General features: G+C 36.3%; 1 protein-coding gene across 27 annotated transcripts in view; it reads left to right on the top strand.

Moving 5' to 3' along the window:
* The window catches only part of PAM (peptidylglycine alpha-amidating monooxygenase), a 289,959-nt gene that overhangs the window by 108,479 nt on the left and 159,336 nt on the right, over window positions 1–22,144 (top strand). For all 27 annotated transcript variants that reach the window (XM_078365116.1, XM_035291164.3, XM_002744737.7 and 24 more), the window contains 2 exons: window positions 14,800–15,263; window positions 16,205–16,325. In XM_078365116.1, the coding sequence (XP_078221242.1) occupies window positions 15,172–15,263; window positions 16,205–16,325 (213 nt within the window). In that variant the 5' untranslated portion in view covers window positions 14,800–15,171. The remainder of the gene's footprint in view (window positions 1–14,799; window positions 15,264–16,204; window positions 16,326–22,144) is intronic.

Below are 22,144 nucleotides of genomic sequence, written 5' to 3'. Positions count from 1 at the left end.
GCTTTATACAAAATTTTACATAGTGTTATGAGTTAGCTGTATCAGGATCAAAGAAGTTTTTTTTTAATATGTATGATTTCTTCATTGTTTTAAAGAGAGATGTAATTTTATGATATAGAAATTAATATGGATTATAATGGGAAGCAAATTGCAAAAATTAAATTAAGTTTGTGCATATATGCTGACTTTTTAAAATTCACTACAAAGGAACCATCTCTCAGCAAGATAATCCACATAAGCCCTTTATTTAGGAATAAATATTAAATTTGATAGAATCAAGTAAAAAATAGTGAACTTGATTGCACATATAGCATTTAGTATTCTTACAGCACTTAGTAGGCATTTAATACATTTGATCTTTTAAAATGCTTTAGCAACAATAAGGTATATTTCTAGTCCATATTCTTCTAAGAAGATAAGCAAGTATTACTAAGAATCTATTTGTGTAATTGAAATACCAAGCACCTAGTTAAGCCCACCATTTTATGTTTAATTTGTTCCAGAAACATCCAGCTACTTTTGGAATATAAATGTACACAATTGACCTCCACTGCTGATTTCTTCAGGCAGTTGGTTCTGCGAGACTGCCTCTGTATAGTTTTCTTAAGTCGTGCAACACAAACTTGAGGCTAAGACATAAGGTACCTGTCAGTGCCAATACCTAATAAATCTTTCCTAATAATCCTGATATAACATTGGTAATTCCCTTGGAATACAAATTGTTATTCCTGATTAGTTATATTTTCGCAAAAATATAACTAAAATCTCAACCTAAATCATTTCAAATGAGCATGGACCATTAATTTTGAATGCATTCTTGAAAATCACACTGAAAAATAAAATGGTCAGCTTCTTTTAAGTATCTGATATAGCTCAGGACTGATTATGGGGACTACTGATTATTTTAAAACTTTGTCAATAGAATTTTATGTCTTGACAATTACCTTAATGTATTTTTAAACAAGTATGATCTCTACTAAATGTATACATTTTGTACTTTATTAATAGTTTATTTAAAAGCATAAGGTTCTGGTTTTTCTTTTTTTTTTAAGAGAAGAAAGAAAGGAAGGAAAAGAAAGAAAGGAAGAAAGAAAAAAAAAGAATGAAAGAGAGAAAGAAAGAGAGAGAGAAAGAGGGAGAGAGAATGGGAATCTTGCTCTATTGCCCAGGCTGGAATGTAGCCTAAAAATGTGTATTGAAAACCTCTTTTATGCCAATAAATGTGCTTAACAATGGAGACAGGAGGGAATAAGGGAAGAAAATAACAAAAAAGCAGCCAACCAATATTTCATTTAAACCTGTGAAATGCTATGCAACTGCTGAGGAGTGATTTGCTTCCAATTATGTGATCACTTTTAGAGTAGGTGTGATGTGATACTGAGAAAAATGTATGTTTTGTGGATTTGAGGTGGGGAGTTCTGTAAATGTTTATTAAGTTTACTTGTTCCAGGTCTGAGTTCAAGTCCTGGATATCCTTGTTAATTTTCTGTCTCATTGATCTGTCTAATATTGACAATGTAGTGTTAAAGTCTCCCACTATTATTATGTGGGAGTCTAAGCCTCTTAGTAAGTCATTAAGAACTTGCCTTATGTATCTTGGTGCTCCTGTATTGGGTACATATGTATTTAGGATCGTTAGCTTTTCTTGTTGAATTGATCCTTTACCATTATGTAATGTCCTTCTTTGTCTCTTTTGGTCTTTGTTGCTTTAAAGTCTATTTTATCAGAGACGAGAATTGCAACTCCTACTTTTTTTTTTTTTTTTGCTCTCCATTGGTTGGTAAATCTTCCTCCATCTCTTTGTTTTGAGTCTTTGTGTATCCTTGCATGTGAGATGGGTCTGGATGCAGCATACCGATGGGTTTTGGCTTTTTATCCAATTTGCCTATCTGTGTCTTTTGATTGGGACATTTAGTCCATTTAAATTTAGGATTGATATTGATATATGTGGGTTTGGTACTGTCATTTAATGCTAGCTGGCTGTTTTGCCCATTAGTTGATGTAGATTCTTCATTATGGTGATGCTCCTAACCTTTTGGTATGTTTTTGGAATGGCTGATACTGGTTCTGATTTTTCTATTTCAAATGATTTAGGTTGAAATTTTAGTTATATTATGCTAAATAATAGAGTTACCATTTTTGTTTTTATTTTTATTTTTAGTGTTGGGAAGAGTGTTTGAATTTGGGTTTTTACCTCTGTTTTGTCCCTGATTCTTCAAAGATAAATGTAAAGTTCCTGATATCTGAAGATGTTCTAGTACTCCAAAATAATAAAAGATGAGATATAAATAGATTTGGAATGAATGGTGTAAAATTAGAAAAATAAAAGAAAGATTTTATATTTTATCCTGATAAAGCTAAACCTGAGACACTAATAACAACTTGTGATCTCTCTGGTGCTTTACTCTTTTTAGAATTTGCACAGATCATTTTTGTTTCTCTCAGTAGCCATTTGGTAGAGCATTTATCAATACCATCTATTTAGACAGGGGGAACTCAAGTTTAGAAATGTGAAGGGAATCCTTTTAAAACTTAGAACTATCACTTCTCACTTCAGGTCTGTGTCCTCACTTTACACCAGTGGTTTTCACTCACTGACTCAGAATCCACGGGGGAGGCAGATTTAGGGTGGAGCCCAGAGTTACTGCCAGGAAGTGAACACTGTGAGATGTGAAACCCATAACACTTCTCACATTTATGTGTAGTATTGGTTTGAATTACGTGTGACATAAATTACAAATAACACTTCTCACACTTATGTGTAGTATTGGTTTGAATTATGTGTGGCATAAAGTACAAATTTATTTAAAAGTATCTGAATCAGTTATGCTTTTAAATAAATTAGTTTAGTTGGCCCTTATGTATTTTCCTAATAAACACCAGAAGTACAGCTTCTATCAAGTTGGTAGATCCTGCCTGAAGTCAGCCAAAGTTGCAGTTCAGGCCCTGTCCCACCACTCCTGGCAACATGATATCAAACACCTTCCTTAACTCCTGTGCCTCTATTTGCTCATCTGGAAAATGTAGATAATACCTACACATAGCTTATAGGATGTCATGAGCATTAAATGAAATTAGACATGCTAAGTATTTAAAATGCTGCCTGGCATATAGTAAATGCTCAAAAATTATTAATATTATTTTAATTATTAATGGTGTCATCATAATGTATATTTTCATGAAATGTCCTCATTTTAAAAAGGGATTTTTATACTTCAAACATGGAAATGACTTCTCGATACTATATGCCTGGGTGCCTCCTTATTTTGGTTTAAATTGGCAAATGCTTGGTATTTCATATTTTTCTGTGACTTAAAAACTCAACTTTTAGTTGTGATATAACTCAAGCTTAGGGCATGTAACCTCAACAATGGAGAGAGAAGGCTAATAAAATCAGCTGGGTGTGCTTGGGAATCTCTTTCTTGATACTCCTGGAAGCCTACCTGGGATGCATCTCAGGCTGGAGGATCATGGACCTCATCTATTTTTAGTTCTAATTTTCCACTCCAGGGTGCATATTGCTAATTACTATGGGAAACCTTATAAAAATAATTACAAATTGGGAAAGAACAAGCCATTCTGTGAGCACCTTTTCAAAATAAACCACTTCTTCCTACGCTCAAGGCAGCAAGAAACAGTTTAATAGCAATGAAATAAACTCACCACCTGTTTGTGCAGCAGCATCAAAGAATTCTAACAAACATAAGAATGCTTTGATCATTTTTCAGCCAGAAGAAAATTATGAAGCTCTTCATTGATAGTTCATGGGGAATTTGAAGACACTGATCAAAGAAAACTGTTACTACTATAGACTAGAAATTAAAATATCTGCATATAAGCTACTTCAGTACATTGTACTTCTTTCAGTGGTGACTTGCATATTTAAAATTTCAAATGGTTGTCTTATGATTAAGCTAAATTTTATTTTAGCCTCTATGCCCTAAGATAAGACATTAAAATGTTTTTTTAAGCAACTTCGTTCTTTTGTTAATGACTTCCAAATTATATAGTTGAGATGAATTGAGAGGGCAGTGTGTAGTTTACATTTTGCAGAATCCCTCTAAGGGATTCTAAACCCAATTGAGCAGAATTATTCAAATGAGAGAATGTTTTGACATTCTTTCATGATCTTTAAGAAAAATTTCCATATGTTTTTCAATTCTATAATGGGGTTATATGATTATAAATTTTACTGTTAAGTACTGTAATAATACAGCTGAGTGGTATGAAGGAAAGGATAACAAACTTTATAATAGAAAAAGGTATGTTTATGGGCATTTTCTTGTACAAATTTGAGCATTTGAAATGGAAAACATAAGAATCATTTGAAAATACTACTGTGCTATGGGAGAAAACACTCCTGTATGAATGGCACAAAAAAATGGAAGATAAAGGTCAGTGCTGTTTTTGAGTGAAGATCTAGACCTTTCCTAGAGTTTTAAAGAAAGAGAACACTTATTTTGTAACTGCATGGTCTGGTCTGAGCCAGTTTTCATGTGTAGTTAGTAGCTCCTACCTCTGAAGTTACTGGAAGGCATTTAACAAAATATGTATTAAAATGCTTCAGGAATAACTAGTATGCCTAAGGATATAGAATCCTAAACAGGAAAAAAAGTCACAAACATCTCATTAAAAATGTGTTGATTGATTGGTTCCAAGAAAAACAGAAGGAAAGGCAGAGCCCCACCTTCAGACCACATCCATTGAAACCTGGTACACTAAATATTTGCCCTTACCTGCGGTTACCCTCCCTCCATTCCATACCAACTTCCTCCTAAAAATAAAAGAAACTAGTAACACAAAGACCCACAAAAGAAGCACTACAAAACATGAATGCAAAAGATCTTTCAATACCTGAAGTGGATCATTCTATGATTCACACTTTTTGGAAAAAAGCAAATCCAAGATTTCAAATGTAGTGCGGTCTTTGGCATTACTTGCAAATTAGTTCCTGCAAAACTTTACTGAAGAGGAACAAAGTCCATTAATTTCTGAAATGACATATTATGGACGTAGTCTCTAAGTTCTGCTGACTAACTTGCTTCATGGGTTAAGGCAGAGCTCACGGAGGGTTGTCCACCAAATAGCTCTGCAAAACCAGCCCAAAGGGCTGTTCCCCTGCTTGAACAATGTTTAAAGGAGAAAGTAGGTGATGGCTGAAGAGGTGTTTTGTGCTCTTCTGAAACTAAATGTTGTGTGATGTCCTGAGCTTATAAATAAGTAAGGAACCTGGTGGGCAAATGACTAGGATACAAAGAAGTGGTCCACCTTTCTGGCCTCATCAGTAATGGTTAGTGCTTTCCTCTGCAGTTTATTCAACTCTTGAGAACTTGTCAGTTCAGTCTTTAGAGTAAAAAAGATGTGTGCTATTTGGAAGATAGGGATCTGCTTTATTTTACAGTAAAATATGCCAGCAGTGAATTTGATACATGTGTTAGGAAGTAACATTTGTATTAGTCAAAGCTGAGAAATTTAATTAAGTATTATGTGTCTAGTTATTTTCCCCATGGAAGTATTTACAGCGCTGAGCAATTTGATGACTAATGGACATATTTAAAGGGTGTCTGTTACCTATCATGGAAACAAACAAATAAAGTAAAATAAAATTTGTTACCTTTGACAAGTTCTTATTGCAGTAGAATCATATGCTGAATGGTATCCCTGAGATTTTTTTTTTCAGCATATATGTTTTAATAGGTACCTGGCCAATTATGATTGCAAGGAGAAGATACTTCAAATTGGCTGCATGTTAGAATAGATCAGTCCCAAACAAATCTGTGTGCAGAAAATGCCATTCAATTTGCTATGTCTTGCTAATGAAGGAAGCCTTGAAAAACAAACCAACCAAAAAACCCCAGCAACTTAGTACATCTAAGTGTGGTAAATCCCTTGTTGCACCTGGGGTGAAGCTTACCTTCCTAGAGAAAGAGTGTGCCTCCGTGGTCACAACATAGGTGATTTTAAGGTGTCAGCTAGTAATGTTAATGAGAAAAGCTGTCCAGGTATATAAAAAAACAAAAGACAAAAAATAAATGAACAAACAACTGCACTTGAGAGCTGAGCAGCAGTTTAAACAGCTACTCCTAGCCTCAGAGTCTGAGAGCAGATAGGGAGCAGTGGGGACTGTGGCAGTCTGAGGCTTGCTGGCCACATCAAAAAGGGAGTCACTACTTGGCTCAGCTAATTGTTGCTGTGTGGAAATGTGAGTCCAATGATGCCAGATTTTTATAGCTCTTCAAGAGAGTGAAAATCTATGTTTTATGTGAAATCTTTCATTTTGAAATGTTTATTCACCACTCAAATATGGTGGAGGAGTTGGGAAGAAAGCCCTTGCAGGCCGAACAAAATCTTCTTTTGGATCAATTTGAACCAGAGGTATAGACTTTGATTTGTTTCCTTCTGAGTTAGCTAAATGAGTCATGTTTATGAAGTTGGAGAGGAAATGCTTCCTAGTATATGAATGGAAAAATGACTGCATGCATAGGTAAGAGCTGGAATCATGGCGTCAGTTTGCCTGCGTTTGTGTCCTGGCTGGGTACTGTGGGCATGTTACCAATTCACTTTGTGTCCAGAAGCCACTTCAGTAAAATGGGAATGATAATGGTACAAGTTTCATAGGGTTGCTGTGAGGATTTGGAAGGGCTAATTTATATAAACTGCTTAGTACAATGCCTGGCATATAGTGATTACTCAATAAACATTAGCTATTATTATTTTGCAATAAATTGGTATTTAAAGGTTTTACCTATTTGTTATACCTGAAGAAAATATCCCCTATAAATGTGGAGGATCTCTTCTGTGTTAAGGAGTATGGGTTAAGAGATGGATTCTGGAGTCAGAAGGCTAGGATTTGAACTCTTGCTCTATCACTGTATAACCAGAACAAGTTAATTAATTTTTCAGAACTTTAGATTCCTCATCTATAAAACAGGAATAATAACCCACATCTGAAAGTTGTAAGAAGTCAGGGAGATAATACACACAGTTAGTGCTGGCATATAAGTCAATAAGTTTTACCTATTGTTATGATTATTCTGCTAGGATATTTTCTCCCATTAGTTGGAAGTTCCATTTTTGCAAACATGTTTTAAGTTATTTATTTCTCATTATATGTATTTAATGAAAATGACATTGCATTTGATTTACAAATTAAGCTTCATCTTAATGAGCCACTTTACAACAGTGGTTCTCAGCCAGGTGATTTACCCTTCAGAAGACATTTGGCAACATCTGGAGACATTTTTGGTTGCCATAACTGAGGGGAATGCTACTGGCATCCAGTGGGTGGAGGCCAAGGGTGCTGCTAAACACTCTATAATACAAAGGGCAGCCCCCACAGCAAAGAACGATTCTGCCCAAAATGTTGATAGTGCTGAGCTTGAGAAGCTCTTGACTACAGCTATATAGCCACCATAATATTTAGTTTGTAATGTTTTTGCTAAGCAGAGGAAGAATTATTATTTTATCAAACCATTACCTTAATTTCAGATAGCTGTTAACGTGTAAATTGAAATCTGTAGAACTATACTTAATAAAATATTTTTAAATGCATATATTCCTGTTTTCTTCTAGTTACAAAAGTAATATGAGGTGGTGAAAATTAAGACTACCAAAGCATATAAATAGACAGTGAAGTCCACCTTTTTCCTATCTCCATAGAAATTCTCTGGAAATGCAGTAGTTTAAGTTATATCACTTCAAACTTTTAAATACAGTCACACATCTCATAACAATGCTTTAGTCACGGTCAGAACACATGTGTGATAGTGGTCCCATAAGACTAGAATAGAGCTGAAAAATTCCTATTACCTGGTAACATCATGTTCATCATAGTGTCGTAGTGCAGTGCATTTGGGTTTGGGGGTGATGCTGGTGTTAACAAACCTACTGCCCTGCCAGTCACATAAAAGTTTGGCATATACAGTTATGTACAGTACATAATACTTGATAATGATAATAAATGACTGTGTTACTGGTTTATGCATTTACATTACTATACTTTTTATCACTATTTTAGGGTGTATGTCTTCTACTTACAAAAAAAAATGTTAACTGTAAGACAGCCTGAAGCAGGTTTTTCAGGAGGCATTTCAAAGGCATTGTTATCATAGGAGATGACTGCTCCGTGTATTATTGCCCAGAAGACCTTCCAGTGGGACAAGATGGGGAGGTGAAAAGCTGATATTCATCATCCTGATCTTGTAGGCCCAGGTGTGTGTGTGTGTGTGTGTGTCTTCACTTTTAACAAAAAAGTTTTAAAAAGATTTTTAAGAAGCTTATGGAATAAAGATATAAAGAAAGTATTTTATGAATTGAAAATCGCATTTGTTTTTTATGCTAAATGTAATTGCAAAATAGTTAAAAAGGTAAACAATTTTTTAAAGTTTTTAAAGTAAAAAGCTACACTATACTAAGGCTAATTTATTATTGAAGAAAGATTTTAAAAATAAATTTAGTATAGCTTAAAGGAAATTGCATAAAATCTCCTGTACAGTGTTCTAAAGTCTATAGTAGTGTACTGTAATGTCCTAGGCCTTCGTATTCACTCACCACCACTCACTGACTTACCCAGAGCAACGTCCAGTCCTGAAGCTCCATTTATAAGTGCCATATACCAATGTACTATTTCTTAACTTACATACCACATTTTAACTGTACCTTTTCTATGTTTAGATACACAAATACTTAGCATTGTGTTAGAGTTGTTTCCAGTATCCACTATAGTAACATGCCACACAGGTTTGTAGCCTAGGAGCAATAGACTATATAGAGCCTAGGTGTGCCATAGGCTATACCATCTAGATTTATGTAAGTACACTCAGTGATGTTCAAAAGGGATGAAATGGCCTAACAGAACATCACATTTTTCAGGATGAAACCCCATTGTTAAGTGACACATGACTGTATATGTGTATGGCTGTTTTATAATTTGCTTTTTAAAAATTTATGTCTTTTTTCTTCCTGATTAGTGTAGTCCTAAAGCAACTATGTATGGCAGAGCAGGGTAGATATTCAGGAAGGGTGGTGTGGCATAGGGCATTGGAGCCCACATTAGGTAGGGAGGCATCCATGTGATGGGGTTGGTGACCTGGCATGGGGCATCAGAGCCCAAAGAGGGTGAGGAAGGCATCCATGTGTGTGCAGCTTGGTCTAGGGTGTTCCCAGAGGGCAAGTGAGATAAAGAGCACAAAGAGGAAGGTCTGGTGCAGGGCTTTGAGCCCAGGTTGGAGAAGGGGCAGAAAGCAAGGACATATTCAAAGGATCATAGAGGCATGTCAAAGGAACACAACAGCTGTCTTGAAGGGGTCACAACTGAGACAGTTTGAGCATCAAAGGAATTAATGTAAGTAAATAAAGCTAGTAACAGATTAAAATCCACTGAATAAAATAGGAAACGCTGAGTCCATGTGGATGTATAAATAGATAAATAAAAGTTTGATGAGAAATGGAAAATTTATAAGTTAAAAATAATCTGTTTGGCAAGGCACAGTGGCTCATGCCTGTAATCCCAGCACTTTGGAAGGTCAAGATGGGCAAATAGCTTTATTCCAGGAGTTTGAGACCAGCCTGGGAAGTATGGTGAAACCCTGTCTCTACAAAAAATCATTAGCTGGGTGTGGTGGTACATACCTGTGGTCCCAGCTATTTAGGAGGTTGAGGTAGGAGGATCGCCTGAGCCTGGGAGGTGGAGGTTGCAGTGAGCCACAATCATGCCACTGTACTCCAGCCTGGGCAACAGAGCAAAACGCTGTCTCAAAAGAAAAATAACCTCTTAACCAAAAAGTATTAATTATAAAGGGAAAAATAGTAACAGTATGGTGGAAACAGCTGGAAGACATCAACTTAATCAAAATTGGTCAAACTTAATATTGTCAGTAATGAGACAAGTCACAATCATGGCCACTTAATAAAATGCTGTGGTAGCCAGCTTCCAAGCAGATGGTCCTCTCCACCTACCTATTCATGGCCTTGGGTGGTCTTCTCCTTCGGTGGGTGATGCTGACCTGGATAGACAGCAGGATGTCAGAGAAATGACGGTGTGTGGCTTCTGATGCTACGTAATAAAAGACTGCTCACTCTGGGAGAAGCCAGCTGCCATGCTGTGAGGCTACTCAAGCAGCCTGAGAGAGAGGGCACATAGTGAGGACATATTTTTCCTGCCAACAACCAGCACTAACTTGCCGGCCATGTAGCAAGCTACCTTGCAAGCAAATTTTCCAGCTCCAGTCAAGCCTTTAGACGACTGCTGTTCTGGTTCACATCTAAACTGTAACCTCATAAGAGAACCTCCCAGCTAAGCTTTTCCTGATGTGCAGAAACTATGCAAGATGGTTTTCACCTACTGTGTTTTGGGGTAATTAGATATGTAGCAATGGACAATTAATACAGATGTAGTGAGAAGAACACAGCATCATTTCTGTCATACTCTTGCCAAAGATGAATAACCTGAATCTTGTCATAATGAAATGAACCAAACACTAATTGAGAGGCATTCTGCAAAATAACTAGCCTGTAATCTTCCACAGAGTCAAGGACATAAAAGCTAAGGACAGATTGAGAAACTGTCTGGAGTGAAGGAGACTGGAGACATGACAACTTTCCTTGGAATGCCTGATTCTGAACTGGATTATTTTGCTATAAAAAACATTATTAGAACAGTGGGTAAAGTTTGGAACCTGAAGATTAGATGTTAGTAATGTGTCGATGTGAATTTTTTTATTTTGATGGTTTTATTGAGGTTATGTAGCAGAATGTATTTGTTTTTAGGAAGTCACACTGAAGTGTTTAGAGGTGATGAAACATCAGATCAGTAGCTCTAAAATGATTACGGAAAAAGTTCTTTGTAGTATATTTCCAGCATTTCTATAAGTTTCAGATTATTTAAAAATATTTTAAGTTATGCAAAAAATATGTTATAGATTATACCCTTGGAGGCCAGGCATGGTGCCTCATGCCTATAATCTCAGCACTTTAGAAGGCTGAGGCAGGCAGATCACTTGAGCTCAGGAGTTTGAGACCAACTTGGTAAACGTGGCAAAAACTCTCTCTACAAAAAATACAAATATTAGCAGGGTGTTCCTGTAGTCCCAGCTACTCAGGAGGCTGAGGCAGGAGGATCACTTGAGTCTGGGAGGCAGAGGTTGCAGTGAGCCAGCGTGAATGACAGAGTAAGACTCCTCGACAAAAAAAAAAAAAAAAAAAGTATATGCCCTTGGCTTTAAAATAGACATATATTGTCTTTTTAAAAAAGGAATGCATAGTATTGTGATTTTTGTAACTATAAGTTGTTTTTTGGTTTTTTTTTTTCATTTGTTTGTTTTTTTACAAATCTCTTATTGAAGGACATTTAAATTGCTTTCAGTTCTTTGCCATTATAAACATTCAGGTCTTTATTATTACAAAAAATACTAGTAAATATTTTTATAAACATAGTCGTGTCTTGTTCAGTTTTAGCCCAAGAATTAATCCTCAGAAGTCAAATTGCTATGTGAATGGATATGCACCTTTTAATCAGTTTAATCATAAGTCATTCAAGGAAACCGCATAAAATCTCCTTAAAAGAAAATGAAATTTGCAGTTTAGTAGTCATTTTTATTTGTTTTTCTCCAGCCGAGAGTAATTTCTATGAGAGTGGGAATTTTACTGTCTTGATTATCACCATCTACACCATTCAGAGTCTCAGGCATTCAACGTATATTTGTTGCAACAACAATAATAGGGAACATTTATTATGTGTCCAGCACTGTTCTAGGGGTATTAATTCAGTTTTTCCTGGCAACAGCCTTACAAGGTAGATAATATGACTTTGTCCATTTTGGAGATGAAGAAACTGCAGGTAGAGAGGTTAGGTACTTGCTTAGTTTCACACAGCTAATGAATAGTGGAGCCAGGAATCAGGCAGTTTTCCTTCAGTTTACAGGTACCCACTATGCTGTCCTGCATCTCTTATAAATGAATATAGGTCAAAATGACCATTTAAAAATGAAAATTAGAGGGAATGGACTGCCTACTTTGTAAGGGTCAAATTAGTTTTATGGTCCTCTGGACTAGGCTGTACTTAACTACCTACTAATACTCCTCCCAGAATTAATATCCATATGGTTATAAATCATTCTTACCTGAACATTTTTTGGATATGTAAACAAAACATGTGATTTGTATTACAGATAAAATAGTAAATCTGGGCCTGCAGCTTGAGTCTAGGAGGCAGAACTTTTATTACTTTATGAACACATTCTGTTCCCCACCTGGGTTCCTTTGCTCCTGCCATTTCCCTGTACCTGGAATGCTCATTGTCCACCTCCCACAGTGGAAACTCTGCCTTCCAAGGCTTGCTCAATAGCCACCTCTTCCACTGAATACTGCTTTTACCTTTCTTTTTTTCTTGCCCTCCTTTTGAAGATTCTTTCCTTCTTCAAAATTCTGAGTCTCTTTTTATAGTACTCATATAGAATACTACATCCCAAGTTTACCTTATGTTACAGTGTAAAGTTCTCATCTCCCTTAATAGACTATATTCTTTTTTAGTTTTATTCATTTTATAAAACTCCAGTATGTATTACAGTATTTTGTATGAAGTATTGAAATTAAGGGTTTGTTTTTTTTTTTGGATGACTTAAAGAATTATCTCAGTGAAATATATTTAAAATTTTTAAATCCTAAATAAAAATATTAATACAATTTGATTATTGTATATTCCACATTATCAGGAATTATAAAATACTCATGGTTTTTTTTTCACATGATGATTTGTATTTTGTCTTTAGCTTATAAGTCATCCAGAAACAAGAAGCATAATTAGCTTTCACTTTTATAAGACCTTTTGTTCTATTCATGGCTACAAATACCAACTTTGCTTCTACCCACAACTTTAATTCCCTTTTCTTTAAATGGGTGGTTTAGGGACATCAGAGGTAATTAAAATCAAAGAGATAAGTGGAATTCTTTTTCCAAAGGCTAGTAGTTAAGGGTGTGTTCCTGTTAGAGAATTTTAATACTAAATGTGTTTTCAAGTGTTTGTGTGATACCAAATCTCCTTGCCAACTGGAAGAGGGACTGTCCTTGAATCCTGTTCTGAATGTTATATTAAAACATAATCCCTTCTTCATACATACATATATATATATACATTTTTTTTTTTTGAAAGAACCTCAGGGAATGTGAAGTATTGTCGTTTGACAGGATTACACTTTGTTGCTAACAAAGGTAATAGCATAGTCTTCAGGCCAATCGTTTCTCTTCCTCCGTAAGTTCTTTCCTTTACCCACAGGATAAGGACAAAGCTGAAGGTTTTTGTTTCTGAAAGCTCAACCAGCAAGCCAAAGAGAAAGTTCAAACAAATATTATCAGTCTTTTAAAAATGTCATTGCTTATGTAAATGAGCTGGTCCTTGACTGCTGGTGAGCCTCAAGCATCCTTGAATTTGTTGGATGTTAAGTCAGGTTTTATTTATATTTGCTATACGGTATGCTTCTTCTATGTAGAAAGCACTGATCATGAAGAGTCTCACTTTATTTAAGATTAGTGCTTTTTTATTCGATTTGGTTCTAGATTGTTGTTTTGTTTTAGATTACCTTCACTATCTTGTGATTTTCAGAGGCTGAGGTATTTTCAGAGACTGTGGAGCATTTTGATATGATTTTTCCTTAGGTTTTCTTTTACTGTTACACATCTCATCAAATTCATTTGAGATTCTTGGAACCATGTTTATAGTTACTGATTAAAATAAAATTTTAATCTCTTTCTTTGGAAGTACAGTATTTTTATATTGTGAATTATACAGTTTTAATTTATGCCTTCAGGCTAAAATTTGCAGGTCTGATACACAGTCTTAACTGTATTCAGAACAATAAAGTCAAAAGATGAATATTTTCAAGTTTAGCCTAGTTAAGTCCTCTTATAAAACGTTGAGCTGTCACACTAGGTCTTCGTGGCCTCTCATTTGTATTAATGTGACGTTCTTGATCATACCCTTTGTAGATAAAATTCATTTGGGGGCAGCTAAGAGTCTTCCTACTCTTTCTAATTCTGTTGTAAAACTCCGAACTTGAGGAAAGAATATCTTTAGAGAGGTATGCCTTAAAAGTACAAAATTATTATTTTGCATATTAGATGCAGGATTTTTAAATGGGCATTTACATCTTGTGTATCATGTTAGCTACTGCGTTTTCACTTGTTTTAAAATAATTCTGAGAACTTGGCCAATTCTGTTATGATCCTTGGAGTTCTTGGTAGGAGGTATCTTTCCTCTTAGATCTGTAGCTCTGTGATGCATGTATATAAATATGCCTTTGTTCTCAAAGTCTTTTTCTATCAAATTTTCTATTTGATTACTGTGGTATACAAGTTCTTTGTCTTTGCCTGTTTTCGTTCTGTTTTGTTTTGTTTTGATTTGTTCCTCGTGCCTTAACCGGTCATTTGTGTGATGTCTACATTCAGCAGAGGTACTAAGAGCATTTTTGATGAGAGAAAGGCGGGATAGAGGAAGTAAGGAAAAATTCATAGTGGGGCGGCTGTGAAGGATAAAGGGGGAAAGAAGTAGGAAAAGAAAACAGGAGTGGGTGCGAGGGAGGAAGAGGAAGCAAAGGCGGAACAGGGTCTCTACAGAGGCTACGCCGTTGGGGGTTCCTGAAATCTTGGGGCCGCTCGTGGGGGCGGGAGCTCAACAGACCAGCATTTTCCCCAGGCTTGGACGCAAGCTTGTGAAACTACTAATGTATTAAAGAACCTCAACTGGGATTTGCTGAGGACAAATGCTGTAACGTGTTAGTCATCCATTATCTGCTTCTATTTTTGCAGGTTCTGAATGATGACTGGCTCGCGTTTGGGTGATGCCCCTAACAGTCCCTGTCATTCCGGAGTGATAAGGCACCCGCGCGTCTAGCCCCAGCGCCAGGGCACGCGAGCGGCGCTGGAGGGAGCCACGCTTCCGCTTGCGGGCCGGACAGAAGTCCCGCCTGCCCACGGCTGTCTGCCCGCCGCTCGTGACCGAGACGCCTCGCGCGGCCAGCTCGCTGCTCTCACGCGCGGATGGTGTGTGGCCGCCGCAGGACGCCCGCCGCGCCCGGGCCATGAAGTAGAGGCTGCTGGCGGCGCCGCTGCCCGACCGCCGGCCCCAGCCCCGCGCTGCGCTGCCGGGTCCTCTCCCGGCGGGGCCGGAGCAGCGTGGACATGGCTGGCCGCGTCCCCAGCCTGTTAGTTCTCCTCCTTGTTTTCCCAAGCAGCTGTCTGGCTTTCCGAAGCCCACTTTCTGTGTTTAAGAGGTGGGTGTTCGTGGTTGGGATGGTTTCTGTGCATGCTGTTGAGAAATGTAATCACTTTTATGAACCAGGGTGTTGGCAAAATAGAAGAGGTTGATGTTCTTTGCGGGAATGACTTGGAATTTTAGCACAGCAACTTCTTGTGAAGTCCCCCGTGCAGAAAAAGCCCACTGTACTGTAGCCAAGCAGTTCTGGCTTCCAAAACTCCAATTAGAAGTTGTGATTTCCAATACTAATCACTCCCTCTTGGGGAAGTATTTCAGGAACTACAATATAATCGCTTAGATTTGAATGCCTTCTTGTTTATAATAGCTCGAAGGATAAAATATAAAGATACATCAGCGTCGAGGAGAAGCAGATCATAGACTGTAATAGCTCACAAGGAAACATTGAGCTGTATACAAACGCCTCATAATTACCTTATTAAATATTTATGTACTTGTACATTTGTAATTCACATTGCAGTCTTTTATTTCTTCCTCTTAACAGCTCTGTCTCCTAGCAAGATTATGGTTGGCTTTGTTTCTAATTAGTAATTCTGAACACCAAAATAGTTACAAAAATTTTTACTGGATTATGGTTACTATTTCTGCCATTAGAAAATTGGCATGCCTGTGATAATTTATTATGTATTAATATTGTATCTTCATTAACTTGAAACCAATACGTGTTCTGACAAGTTGTTATTGAATGGAGTTTTAAACTAGCCTGGTTGGTTGCATTGGTTATATTTTGTTTACAAATTAGGTATATATTGTTATTGGACTATGAAATGCAAATCTGAGTATGTTTAAGAACATTATGTAGTCATCACATCTTTAGAGTTTTCAACGGGTTTAAATCAATCATCCTTAAGGTCATAGAATTCCTTTCTTTCCCCTTCTCAGATTAAGTTTAGATTGCATTATGTTCAAGAATATTGAAATTGTCTTCTTTTTCTCAAGGTTTAAAGAAACTACCAGACCATTGTCCAGTGAATGTCTTGGTACCACCAGACCTGTAATTCCTATTGATTCATCAGATTTCGCACTGGATATTCGCATGCCTGGGGTCACACCTAAACAGGTGAGAGGAATTCTGTATTTCATTATTCACTCGTTCTGGATAGTCTATAATTAAAGTAAGGAAACTGCATTTACAGCTGTAAGAACTTCTTTAAACATGGGCATTTGCTTTCAAGACTCCAGCTAAGGCTAGAATAATTGAATATTATAAAGAGGATTAAGTTTTTCAAGGTGAATCTTTCACTTAAATGTTGTTTTTAAAATTTTTACTGATATTGTCTTTTGTGGCTTGAAATGGAATGTTGAAAATTTACATTTTGAGATTCTCTACGGAGTAATGGCCTCTGTAATGCAGCATGCAAGTATGCATTAAAATATGAAAAATTATCCTAATAAAGGAAAATGATATTGAGCAGCTGCATCTAAGCTACTTTGTTTAGATATCCTTCTAATACAACCACAAGTGAAGAAATAAAAATGTGTTTACTGCCAAGAATTTGAAAAACAATACATTCCACACTTGTAAAGGTTAAGAAAACTGTTCATACAGGTGGCTGATTGTGAGTTTTCTTTAGCCTGACTTGCTCGTTATAAGAGATGTATTTTTGAAATAATGGTAAAACTCATATAAATGTGACTTATAGAGCATTTTGAGTAGAACTAGGTTGTTGCTAGGGCTTTCCCTCTTTTAGGAACACACAAGAAGCTCAAACCCACTGCTGTCATGTGTGCAAGGTGTTTCATTAAGCATTAAAAGGCCAGAATTAATTATGCTTTGCAGCCAGGCAGTTCAGGGATTTATGTGTGTCATTAAAAGATAGTCCTCTCCTTTTGAAGGGCTGCAGAGACAGGGAAAGACCTGAATATTGTGGGGCTGCAGTAGCCGATGACTCATTGTTGCAGATAACATTCTATTTTTCTTTTCTTTTTTATTTTATTTTCAGTACAAAGGAAATAAAGGTATTCGTATTCTACTTACTGGGCAGAATTCCCTTTGCAATTAACATCCCGAAGCTCTAGAGAATACACACACGCCTTTTTTGGGGGTCTAAGAATTGGCATTCATTTATTTGAAGACCTGCGTATGATTGTCTATAAATAACTACCACTATAAAAATGACTTTTACTCCCTCCTTATCACCATATGATCATGCAGATGACTTTCCATGCATTCAGTTGTTACTGTGCTAGCTTTTAATTTCATAAGCTTTTTATTTAGTATTTAACCGCAACAAGTGAAATGAGATTGAGACTAGGAGACAAGAACAACAGTTGCTCACTTATCAAGTGTGTCTCTTGTCTCTTCTCACTTACAAAAGTGGATTTCCCCCTATATTTGCTTGAACTGAGTGTATTTCTTTTAAGGTATCCACTAATTGGGTTTTAAGCACTCTTTTCCCGCAAGAATATCATTATTTTATCAAATAGTCTTTTGTTGTGATTCACTATTGTTATTCTTTCTTCTCATTATTTAATAATAACGTTTAAATTACTTAACAGTAATAATGGGCAACTGTGATGAGATCCAAAATCTCAGTAAGGGATCCTAGAAGAGTTGATTATAAAAGGATGTGGAGGAGCCCCATTTTCATAAAGTAAAATGTGTTCATTTTTATAATCTTATATAATTTTCCAAATAAATCCATGGGGAAAGAACATACATTGTTTAGATAACTACTTTTTATTTTGCACTGTCTATATTCACCTTTGCCTCATGCAGTGCACATTTCCTGGTTGCCTTTCCAGCAAGTAGCTGATTGCCTCCTTGCCCCTTCTCTGAGACCATGTGGTTCCCAGGAGCTTCCTACCCAGGTTCCAGAAATGGAACACATAGACCATGATTGGTAATTGACTATATCCCACCTCCCTTTCCATGATGATTGGTTCAAAAGAAAATGTGTGATTTAGACCATTTGAATCTTAGGAGTTTCTCTGAGTATGTGTTTTTTCTGTTTCATGTAAGCAGTGGGCTTGTAGTGCTAGGGTCTGCTGAGTTCTAGGAGCCATGCCTAGAATAAAACTAACACCATAGAGGGCAATGCAGAGAGAATGAAAGAATGTAGATGCTTGGTGATATCACTACTTATGCAGTGTTCAGTTTTGTTAGCCTTTCTTGTTTCAATAAGGTTTTGTCTTATGCCACTGTAGCTACTGGGTAAATGATTCAGTTACTCTGCCTGACAGCTCAGAACTGCTTGTTGAATATTTCTTCCACTTTTTTCCCATCACTCTCTATCCACCATGTGCCATGAGTATGTAATTTGGTTCAGCTGACATACAGATCTAATACTTTGTAAACTTTTATGAGAAATGGTAGCCTCTCCATTGAATATACCCAGGAAGAGGGGAACACAGAACCTTCAGAACCTCTCTCCTTCTGAACTTGGTGTTCTCGTGAAGAAGACGAAGAGCTGTGATGCCGTAAGTACTTTTGAAGAAAGTATTCTTTTCTTTAAATGAAGATAAAACCAAAGTTTTACACAAGTCATTAAGAGGAAAGGAGATTTTTGAAAAAAGGAAGAAAGAAAAATGAAAAAGTATTAGAGGGAAGAAACAAAAGGTAGAATGGAACAAAGAGTTGGCCGAAAAACAAAGTGTAAAAAGGTCCAAGAAAATAGAATGATCAGGAGCCAAAAGAAAAAGAAAAAATTCAGAAATAAGTAGACTATGAAGATCAAACATTTAAAAATCATAAAAGATGAAGATGAAGGAAAATATAAAAACAAAGAAAGGCATTGATGAGTTAAATGGCAGAGGATTTTTTTTTTTTTTTTTTTGATGGCAGACAATCAAGAAGAGCAACATTTAAAGAAGGAGCAGAGGAACAAGAACTTGAGTTGGTAATTGAGAGACATGTTGATTAAAGAAATGTATTCATTCCACACAGGTATTTTTTAATAAAGTACATCTTAAGTTTTGGTAAAAATGAAAGCTACATCAGTAAATCTGACGTGTATCCTTTCTTTGGAAAACTTGAGATTGTTAGGTAGGTTTGGATAGAGAAACAAGCAGATGTAGAACAGAGGTGGAAAGAACCTGAGACACAATACAGATAGTGCAACTAGCTAATTTTATACAGATGGAATACAAGCCTAGATTAGTGTCTTATCAAGGATGCCCAGTCATGTTAGGCCTCTGAGTTGTCATTCTGCCATACCACAGGACTTTAAAGTGGCAATTAAAAATTTGAAAATAGTTTCCATCCTTTTTTAGAAATGGATAATCAGTGTTTAACTCTGTTAATCAGTGTTTTTCCAGCCTTTGGGTAGTTTAGAGAGAAGAGTAGGCAACTTTAAATAGCCTATCATAAAGTCAGAATCTGGTGTCCCATGGCACTGGCTTCAAATCCAGCAGAGCCATGAAGTGATAATATCTTGAGACTTCTCTCCTAGCGCTGTTTCTTTTTTTGACTCTTTTTCTCACCCAGGACCTTCTGGACTTTTGCTGTCACCAACTCTTATAGGAACAAACAAAACGTGATAAACTGCCTGTTTATAGTCATAGTGTGGTGATATCGATTTGACATGTTAACTATCCCTTGGGTGTTTTATTTTTTAATAAATAAAATATTTATTTATTAAATATAATAAATTAAGTATAATTGCAATGATTTTCCATAAAGTTTATTGCCTAAATGTAACTCAAATCCAGGGCTTAGAACAGAACCCGTGACGTTGGGGCTGGGCTGACAGCATTCTGGCTTCAGCTTTTGCAGTCTCAACTCAGATCTGTTTTTTAACCAGCTAGTCCTGTTCCTTCATCTGTAGAAAGAATAATAATAGTTTATTATCCTACACTAACCAGGGATGTTCTGAGGACTGAGTGACATAATATTGAGTTGCCTTGCACACGGTAGAGAAAATGTATGCTAATATAATTATTATGTGTGTTGAGGGAAATGTGAATGAATCTTGAGATTAGAAAGAAATTGCTAACCCTTAGGCTTTCAGCAACGGCTTCATGGAAAAGCTAAGATATTGCACTCACTGTGAAGGAGACGAAGGTGAAGAAAATGAAGAAAAATAGAAAGTACAAACCTAGGCAAGAGAAACCTGAATAAAATATGCAAAGAAGTAAATCTTTCGGTGCCCTTAAGTATTTGTAAGTAGTTATTTTCATTAAAAATGACCCTATCATGAGAGACGAAAGGAACAATGAGAATGGATATGCTTTTTTCAGAATTATACTTCTTTATATTGCTTGGAAGAGAAGTTATTAAAAGAAGTATCGGTTTGAAACCTTTTATTTTATATATATGTTTGAAATAAGCCTTGAATTTTTTCAGTGTCTGCTTTCTTAAGGACTTTATACATTGACCTTGTTTTAAAAAAACACATTACCAGGTGTGGTGGCTCACACCTGTAATCCCAGCACTTTGAGATTCCAAGGCTGGTGGATTACCTGAGGTCAGGAGTTCGAGACCAGCCTGACCAACATGGTGAAACCCAAGCTCTACTAAAAATACAAAAATTAGCTGGCATGGTGGCAGGCACCTGAAATCCCAGCTATTTGGGAGGCTGAGGCAGGAGAATTGCTTGATCCCTGGAGGCAGACATTATGGTGAGCCAAGGTTGTGCCATTGCACTCCAGCCTGGGCACCAAGAGCAAAACTCTCTCTAAAAAAAAAACACAAGAAAAACACTTTTATCTAATTTATATGCTTTCGAATCCTAAGTTTATGTAGCATTCTATTTATTTGCTTTTTGCTCAAGTTAGGTCCTCTGTATTCTTAGCTTAAGGATTTACAAATGCAAACAAATTTGCAAAACAATACATGATTTTACAAAATTAAATATCTTCCTTGAGCCTGATTTCTTAAAGCCTTATATTAATTGAATTGCTTTCAATGAAGATGCTTTAGGCTGTCATTAGTGTAATCATTGCCCTCCCTTATTTTGGGAGTGATGATCTGAGAACTATGAAGATATACACCTTTCCCTTTTTGAACCTCTTGCAAATTCTTGTCTCATTCAGCATTTTTCTTTTAAAGGACTCTTCAGATCATGCATTGAAATTGGAAAACAGCCAGTCCCTGTGTATCTAAGCACATATATCTATTGCCAAGAAACAGAACAATTCTGAGTTTAAGGATCATATCAGGTACCCCAGAGCAACATGTTGAAAAACCTGAAATTAGAATCTTAAGTTAGTATTTTAAAATATTGGTGAAAGAATATTGTCATTGAAATGAAACCAGAATGAACAAAATACTCCTACAAAATTTTCTCAGCAGCTTTTCACTGTGTTTCACTTTGCTATTTTCTCAAATGAAGAGTCATGAGAAAATGTTAACTAATATACTTTAACTTCTTTCATTTTCTAACATGAGAAAGAGATTCTTTTGCCTCCACAATGCATGCATAATCTGTAAAACAAACCCAGCTTTCATGGGCTTTTCTTTCTGTACCCCTGTAAGGAATCGGTTGTACTATATCAAACCGTAATCATAACATCATTTATAAGTGGCAGTTGCTCAGAATATCTGTTTTATCAGAGGTAATACACAAGTTAAATGAAGAATTGTTTTTATTAAATTCAAAATGCCAATTAAATTAGACTTTATAAGTAAAGTTACTTAGTTGTACAGAAGCTTGGCTTTTGTCTAGTTTTGAGGCTATCATGATGTTGTCTATATATTTTCTTAATTTCATCATTGTGTAAAAAGATGTACATATCCTCAGTCAATGCTTAAAAACTTAGAGTAGAGTTAGCAAGGGGGCCTGCTTGAGAGTGGAGGGTAGATGGAGGGAGAGGATTAAACAACTACCTACAGCCTACTATGCTTTTTACCTGGATGACGAAACAGTCTGTATACCACACCTCCATGACACATAATTTTCCTGTATCACAAACCTGCACACGTACTCCAGAACCTAATGT

This window comes from Callithrix jacchus, chromosome 2, assembly GCF_049354715.1.
Source record: "Callithrix jacchus isolate 240 chromosome 2, calJac240_pri, whole genome shotgun sequence".
Taxonomy (NCBI): domain Eukaryota; kingdom Metazoa; phylum Chordata; class Mammalia; order Primates; family Cebidae; genus Callithrix; species Callithrix jacchus.
This window is presented reverse-complemented; position numbering and strand designations above follow the sequence as displayed.